Here is a 9,051-nt window from a genome sequence, read left to right on the forward strand (position 1 = left end):
CTGAAATGCACAGTGGGGTAAGAACTCTTCAGAGGGATAATGTGGGACTGCATGATGGTCTGTTTTGTGTACTTGGAGCATGAGGTAGGCATATTTTCTGCAGTCGTTAATCTTGCTTTGATTGTATTCTTGTTTCCTACCCTGCTGCATTATTGTATCTGTTACAACCATCCAGATAAAATCAAATTGACCATTATATAGGAACAGAATGCAACTGGCATGAAGTAGAATTTTAATTAAAAAAAACAAAACAAAAAACACCCAAAAAACTGAGATGAAAGGGAACATTTCCAGAAAGAGATGCCAAACAATAACAGGAAAGTAGCAATGAGCTAATAACGCACTGTCATCATGGTTACAGAAACTTACTGGAACAGATAACCTAGCTGAAGACCTGTAGGATCTAGATGAACAAACTGCACTTTGTTTTACATTGAAAAGTTTTTGGATTTAATCAACTTTAATAAACAATGAATATCTTCCAATAAGTCTTGTTTTTGCAGTTGTTGGGTCATTAGAGAGGCTTTCACCCCAAGTTCATAAGCCTGAAATGACAATAAAAAAGATATAAATGCCATGAAGTTGTTATAGCCTTTTCTCAACAGGGAGTAAAAATATACGTTTAGGGTCCTAAACGAATGGCCAGACTACATCAGACCTGCGGCCCAAGTGGGCCACACCTCCTGCTTCAGGGGAAAGCACAAGAAACCTTGAAGTGAGCAACTGTACAGGAATCTGCCCCATATGGAAAGCTTCTTCTTAATCTTAGCAGTCAATGTTTTGTTTATGCCCTGAAACAAGTTTATATCCCTCCTAAAAAACACAGGACAAAACTCTGCTGATGTAACCAGACAGCACGACACTGACTGCAGCACAGCTGAACCAGTCTGGACTCGCACAGACTCGATCCTGGATGACTCTTGCGTACTAGAATTATCAGTCCCTTCTGATGCAATTGTGGGTGCTCTCGTTATCTTCATCTATGTCCAGTCTCCTGAACTCTGCTGAGCTCTTGGCCTCAGAGGCACGTGAGCTTTTGTGGACAGCAGCTTACTGTGTCAGAGGCTTCATCAGATGGTGATGAAGGAGGCTGTTGTCTGTGAAAGCTCATGCCTCTCTGAACTAGTTAGTCTCGGAGGTGCCACCCTGCCCTACCTCGTGTTTGACTTGGACCTCTGTAAACATAGCAAAGTGTTCAAAATGTCAACCAATGATTTCAGTAGACTGAATCCTTGTTTACATCATAGAAAAGGCATATTTTGGACCCTTCTCTTCCTAACTACTTAATTCAATCTGCACAATGAATGAAGAAGAGTGGCCAGTAATCGGGCAATTAGACTGTAGAGTAAGGCACGTGCAGGTGAGCAGAGTTAAGTTAAGACAGCACAGGCAACTTGAACCTGTAATATTGTAACTTCTTAGTGACTTGATTTGCAACCAGAACACTTCTGCATGTGCTAATTATTTTTAAAAATAACTTTGTAGGTACTGAGAGAACTTTCTAATACGGTTCTACTTAACAGAATATATAAAAGTTATGCATTAGCTCAAGAAAGAATTCTTAAGTGGTTTGTCTGAATAAAAAAGGTTTAACTTGCCTTTGGTAAGTCCATGGTGAAGTAATGAAGCATTGCAAGAGCATGCAAAATGATGGCCATCTTATCAGGCTTCTGTTTTGGGGCCTGTTCTCTGATATCTAATATTGCATTCAGTATTTGACGGGCTTCAGCTTGCTGGGCCTCACCTGCTTTGAGAATGCAAATATTTTATGCTGGACACGGTCACAAAAGAAGGCATAAATAAAATGATCTAGCTGTCTCTGTTCCATGCATCTAGGCAACTATCCCACACTTGCAGAATCTGAGCTCCCTACAAATTCTCCATTCATTCATAACTGTATCTAATGGTCACTTTCAGCGTCATATTTTTGCAGTAATCTGTAACAAATGGAACAATTCTATATAAAAATACAGTGAACATCAGCCTGTCCTCTCCAAATATTAGAGAGCTATAGATGTTCAAGACAGAAAAGAAAAGACATATTTCTCTAATCCAGGCTTGTCCAACATACGGCCTGCGGGCTGCCGTGCGGCCCGCCAAGCTGTTTTCTGAGGCCCGAGGTGCTGCAACGGGAAATGAAAGTAAACACTGTTTACTTTCGTTCCCCCCCCTTATGCCCCCCCCAGCCCTCCAGCAGCTTCCTAATGGGGGGGGGGGGGGTCCTTTGGCTAGCCCACTGGGTGATAAAAAGCTTGTGATCTGGACCCACGTTCAAATAGGTTGGAAATCCCTGGTCTAATCCATCTCATCAGTGCAGGGCTATGACAAATGGTAGACTTGCTAGTATTTTGTACAGCCTCATGTATCTAGTGGGGGGATTTCTATGACCATTCTAGGATTACTCTACAGATGAACACAGAATATACTAGGGTTCATCTGTTTAAGGAGATAAAAGGCCATACCTCGGTAACATGCAATTCCGTTTTTTTATTTCAGTTTAAATCCATGAAAAATGAAATAAGAAAAATGTAAATAATGAAATACTTTCAGTGGAAAATATTTTTTTAAGACAGTAATATTAACACCTCAAATCTCTGTGGTTATAGCTTAAAGAAACTTGACTGAATTTGGCCTAAACAAATGTCACGTCCTTAAGAATTGCCTAAAAATAAATAGTGGATAAGATACAATAGAATCAAATGACTCCCTCTGGCTGAGTAAGAATAAGACTGGAAACTGTATTTTACTTAGAGGTTCTTCACTGGCTTCCGCATCTCCAGCTAATATATCAATTTCTGTTGCAGACTTGAGAGTTTGCGACTGGATTTGAATCAACCTACTGAAATGGGCATGCCAGATATCAGTTGCCTATTAAAAAGGAAAGAGAATTAATATTAAAAGAATATCATATGATAGTTTAAAGATACCAAAAAAAGTGTGTTCTTGTCTTCTGCACAACCTAGTTTTAAATGAAGCCTGTGCTTGGAGGGTCATAACTATTCCATTTCTACTAGCTCTCAGGATGCTAACTCTCTTTGTGATGTGCAGCTCAATAGTCCAGGGCCTCGGGATGTAATCACAGTTCAGTTTTGCTACACATGCATCTGATCTCTGCTGCAGGGTTTTAGCTGGCCTACCAAAATAAATGGGGACCAAATAGCCTTAATGCCATGTTTTAAAAAATGCTGACTCTTCTCAGAGCTGTCATAACATTAACAGGAGGTCAGAAACATGCAAACACCTGAAAAGAGTTCGTAAGTATCTAACCTCAGAGTACAGTGAGTCTGCAATGTCCATTTTGTTCTGGCGAAAGAAAACATTAGCCATGTGGAAATACCCTCCAGAGGTATTGGTATCATGAGTTCCAAAGGCACAACTGGCAAAATAAATCTGAAATGCAAAGGAAACATAATCATATATGCTTAGTATTCATATTAAAAGAAATCTTATTTAAAAAAATATGTTAATTCTTACACCCCTCCCCCCTCCACCCCAGTCATTGGGGACATGATGCATTTCACTCCAGAGGAGAATGCCATTAAAGAGAATCTAATTATTCAAGAGGGAAAAAACTTCTGCCATGTTCCCAGGTAGGAACATGTCTGGAAAAGAAGACTCTTAAGCAAGACTACTCTCCTGTGCTGAAATCTCTCATCAGAGGGGAGAGACCACGGCCACAAAATGCTGCATTCCAGCTACACTAAACTAGCGAAGAGTTCTGAAGGGACGCTTCCTACCTAGTAAAAGTTAGAGCTGCCTCTAGGCTGAAAACAGAAAGCCTTTACTGACTCCCAGACAGGCCCCCAACACTAGGGCAGCCAAAAGAAAGTGGTTGCAATCTTCCCTAATATAGCTGCAGACTAAAAAATATATGGCTGAAGCTTATAACTGAATAATTCTGATTCCTGGCCATGTTGGAAATGTAAAGTGGGTATAAAATGTTACTAAATTAAAATGGCAGTAGTCTGGTATACCTGTATAAAACAGCGTGCATACCAGAGAACTGTGCAGGAGAATCTCAGTCAATACCCTGGCAAAAATAAATAATAAAAAAATGGTTGATGAAAGAGAGAGTGCTTAGTTACCTAGTAACTGATGTCCTTCAAGGAGATTCACACATTCCGGGGAGCAGCTGGGTCGCACTGACCTCTGCTTTTCGTAGCATTAGGTACATATCCATTCTCCCTTGCAACACTGGAAGCTTGGACAAGAGAGTACACTCTTGATCCAACTCTCATTAAAGTTTTTAGCAGGGAACTGGATCTGATCCTATATACTCCAGATTGATTTCATACAGATCCCCCTCTACTCTGAAGAATGAAGGAAGGGAGGGAGGAGTATGCATCTGTATTGACCTAGTACTGAAGGCCATTATTAGGTAATTAAGCTTTCTTTTTTATTTCTCCTAGCACTGATAGCATATCTATTCACTTTTAGAGAGATTAAATAGCAGTAACAATCACTCTTGAAGAGATGTAATCTGACTACAAGTAGTAAAATGTTGCAAGACTATTCTCATAAATTATCATAGCAAAAAAAAATTAAGCGAAAACATTATGGAACTAGTTAAGTATGATACATTGAAGTCTAATTATTTTCTAACATACTCCTGATAAAGAAATAGTAGAACATGGTATAAAATGGAGAACACAAAAAAGTGATGAATGTTAATAAACTCTTAAAACAAAAAGAGTATGTGGAAGAAATGCAAAATACAGGGAAATGTATATTATTATAACACTACTGGCATGCATTGTCTAACATGCATACCTAAACAGCCTAGGTTTTTCTAAGGCACTTATCACCATTGTGCCTAAAATCTATGGTGCAATCTGCAAACAAGGTTCTTTGGGTAGAAGTGGTATCTTTTATTAGATCAGCTAAATAGTTGGAAAACTTGTTCTTTGCGAGCTTTCGGGCACAAACACCCTTCTTCAGGCAGAGGGAGAGCCTACAGTTGTATTGTGCTCTCTTGGATAGAAGCCGTATCCTATCCAGGAGAGCACAATACAACTGCAGGCTCTCCCTCTGCCTGAAGAAGGGTGTTGGTGCCCAAAAGCTTGCAAAGAACAAGTTTTCCAACTATTTAGTTGGTCTAATAAAAGACATCACATTTAGCCAAAGACCCTTGTCTGCTTATGTCCTTAGACCAACACAGCTACAACCAACACCCCCGAAACAACAAGGTGCAATCTAGCTTTCTGATGGGATTTCCTAATACTTTTTTGTACAGTGACTACGTAAAATTACTAGAGAGAAATCTTTAGCAGTTCTGTATTGTAGTTGTCTTACATCATTAGCTAGGTGATATAAAGATTGCTCAAAGTCTCCTTTAGCAGCATAGACAAGACCCAGGTTACGATGCAGTTTAGACTGAATGGCATTAGTGCAGTCGGGAGTCTTGAGAACAATCCACTGAGCCTGAGAGAGGTATTCATCTGCTTGCATAAGATGACCAAGACCTGAAAGTACATGTAGAGGAGAAGAGTAAGACAAATGTTCGCAGAAGCTACAGAATATTCCTCTTCTATTCCATTCCAATACTTAGACTAGGAACTGCAGCTTGCAGTAATATCACATTTTCACATGGGCCCTACTTCCCTACCTACACTCTGATTAGATACCCCTTGGACTAAGTGCTCAATTTTCAGATGTGTTGCATATCTACAAATCCAAGTGAAGGCAATGAGTGCTACGTATGCATTCAATATCTCCAAATATCAGATCCAAAATGTCTTCAAGTTATGGAGAATGACTAGAGGCTTGTATTTTTATATCAAGACGGAATTAATGGTAGGGCTCCTTTGTTCTTTGTTTCTCCAAGTAAACACAGATCTTGGATCTGACCCTTGCCATGATTTTTTTTTTTTTTTGGCTCGGGGGGCAGAAGTGAAAGTAGGCAGTGTTGCATTTGCACAAGCTTTAGAACATGCAAGCAAATGAAGCCATCACCTATGACACTGATCTGTGCCTTCTGTGACTAGAGAGAGAAACTTCCAGAACCCCTTTTAACAGTGAGCTTCAAAGTCTGGATGTGTAGACTGCAGCACAAATTATTTCTTAGGCTATCCCCGGATGAGGCGTGCAAAATACTCCTGAATGCTTTCCCAATCAGAAAAAATCAGACGCATGGGCCCAGGGGTGATACTTATCTTCAGTGCTGATGTCAGGCCATAAAAAAAGAATCCTGTTGATGACAATGAACTGGAGTTTTTCCTGTGTGGAAAAGTGGAAGTTGTGCCCCAAAGGTCAAGACACCAAACCAGTCTTATTTCAGGGCAACTGCAATGCTGAGAGCGCTTTACCAATACTATAGAGCTTTATGCTTCAGAACTGATTGAAGCCAAAAAAGTAGAGAATAGTTCTTGATCCTACTTCCTTTCTGGGAATCGGAAAATAATGGAAAAGTTTTATTTCTTTTGAACCAATTCTGAATTCTTTCCCCATGTCCCTACACAAAATAAGCTTGTGACTTCATTCCTCAGTATTTCATGGGAATGTCCTTAAAGATGAAGAGGGTTCAGGATGGCGTTGAACTGTAGGTCTAAGAAGTTCTTGATGAATGTCATGGGAGAAAAAAATAAAATTAATTGTCAGTAAAACTGACAACCTCACACGCTTTCTTTGGCTTTGTAAATATATGTGTATAGGAAAACTTCTACTGAATATGTGTGTGTACACTGAGCTCACTGGAAGTCCTTCAAAGACTCTGTTTCAGTTTTTCACTTACTTTCTGTTTCTAAAGTTACTGTTCTGTATTTATCATCAATACTTTTTCCTTCAGCAGAAAACTTACCAGTGCTAGCTTCAGCTAAGATGAGATAAGCAGGCACTAATTTCACAGAATTTGAGCCATAAATCCTAATGCTGAAACGCAGTGAATGTAAAGCTGCAGGAATTGCTTCTTCGTGTTTTCCTTCATATAGAAACTTCTGGGCCACTTCATAAGTAAGGTCAGCTATGTACTTCTATGGGGAAAAATAAGTAATAGATGCAAGTGAGCACAGGATGAATGAAAATATTCTCCTCACATGGAAACACATCACTTTCTCTCTTACAATACGTTGCTACATAGACTTTCAACAGTGTTTTTAGTTTTAGTATTATCAGTACCTAATGGATGAAATTTGGGCCCTTCACATTTGAGACAGGTTTCTATTACTCGCTGTCAGATCCTCCATTATCTCATCCCTAAATGGAGGGACTGATGCTTACAGCTTATTAAGGTAGGGGTAGAAGGACTTCCTCAGTAATAAGGACTGAAGTGCACACAATTTAACGCATGTGAAAAGGCTGCCATTTCAATCTCCAAATATTCAGCATTTGAGTCGGTCCCACTTATGTAATACACACACAGCCTTTGTTACAGTGATCCCTGACCCCGTGACATTTGGAATGCTACTACTACAGTCCCCTTTACTTGCAGTGACCTTTGAAAACGAAACAAAGAGCAAAACAGTGACCATCCAGACTAGATTCAGGTGAAGATGTTCATAGCAGACTAAGTCAGTTAGGTGTTCAATTTCCATTAAGAGTTACACAACTAACTTTCTCATGCATTTTCAAAATTTTGGTCATAACCTGAAAGAGCAGTACTCTTTTTTTTTTTTTCCCCATCGGACATTGCACACCACTGAGAACTCTCTCCTCCGGATATTAGCAAGGATTATTTAATAGGGCAGCCACCTAGATACTAGTGACTCCCACATAAGCATACATAAAAATAGCTACAGTATCCAGCACATCACTGATATTCGTCATGGTAGCATTCTTGTTCTTTTTATTTCATATTTGAAGCATGTTATCTATTGCTGTTTGATGTTATGGTTTGAAGCAGTGGGCAGACCGAGGGCTCTTTTGTTTTATTTGACTTATCATTCTAGTAACCAAATATGTGGTTTTACTTATCCATGTTGTAATACGGTTGTTACATTTTGGTAAGGCACTTGGATGCTTCAATCACAGAACAGCAAACATTAAATTAAAAAAGTCTTATTGATCAACTGGCTCTTTTTCCACGCCCTAAACGCATCGAAATGTAAGGGGAACGTTCTAATAATTTTTATTGATAATTCCTAGGTGATGTTCTTTGTGTTGTGCATACCTGCCTGTGCAGCAGCTGTTCCATGCCATGCTTCCTTTCTTTTTCAGAACTGAAAAATGGTAATGACGTACGAACTGGAGTCAGCAACTGGCATATTTTCTCATGGATGCTATCCCAGTCAGCTTTTTGATGATCTGCATCACTGGTAGTACGACGGGGAAAACATGTTTTAACTATATATTCTGTTACTGAATTTCTACTATACAGTCTGTTATCCCTTCTTTAGTTTCTCTTGGATTTTTCACAGAAGGGAGTGCTTACTTGTAACATCAGTCTGTAATAATAGCAGGTTGCAATACTGCAATATTTTAAAATAGAAAGGCAGGACTCTTCCCTCAGGACACTGACGAAAGGTGTTAGGACGGAGCCGGGCTGTTCTCAGGGGGGCAGGTGACAGGACAAGAAGCAACGGGCTCCAGCTGCAGCAAGGGGAGTTTGGGTTAGATGCTGGGAAGAACTTTCTCACGAGGAGGGCCGTGAACCACAGGGACAGGTTCCCCAGAGAGGAGGTGCAGGCTTGTAAGACCCGGGCAGACAAACCCTTGCCTGGGATGATGGAGTCGGGGCTGGCGCTGCTTGGAGCAGGGGGCTGCACTAGATGTGACCTCCTCTTTGCAGCCCCCCTGCAGGGAGCTGAAGGCTGCTATTCAATCCCCCTCGGTCTTCCCTTCTGCAGGCTAAATCAGCCCCATCCCTCAGCCTCTCCTCTCAGTCCGGTCCCGCAGCCCACAGCCGCCTTCCCTGCCCCCGTCGGACCCCCCCCCCGCGCGTGCGCACATCCCGTCTGTGGGACCCCAGACGTGACCTCCCCAGCGTCGGACGCAGCGGGTCGGGGTCGGCGCTCACCAGTAGTAGGTGACGCCGCAGGCTTCGCAGCGCAGCTGGGCCGCGGCCCCGCACAGCTCGCAGTGCCGCCCCCGCCCGCGGGGCAGCGCCAGCGGCACCAG

At 41.3% G+C, this 9,051-nt stretch overlaps 1 protein-coding gene across 1 annotated transcript; it reads right to left on the reverse strand.

Annotated features, from left to right (window-relative positions):
* Positions 1–215: 215 nt before the first annotated feature.
* Positions 216–9,051, reverse strand: ZMYND12 (zinc finger MYND-type containing 12; the record flags this gene model as incomplete). The annotated part of the gene is made up of 8 exons (XM_019511578.1): positions 216–545; positions 1,599–1,747; positions 2,748–2,868; positions 3,268–3,390; positions 5,293–5,462; positions 6,797–6,968; positions 8,105–8,246; positions 8,951–9,051. Coding segments are annotated over 8 exons (1,095 nt in total), but the record flags the coding sequence as incomplete, so codon positions are not given.

Source organism: Gavialis gangeticus, unplaced genomic scaffold (genome assembly GCF_001723915.1).
Source record: "Gavialis gangeticus isolate Ggan-Ray unplaced genomic scaffold, GavGan_comp1, whole genome shotgun sequence".
Classification (NCBI taxonomy): Eukaryota; Metazoa; Chordata; order Crocodylia; family Gavialidae; genus Gavialis; species Gavialis gangeticus.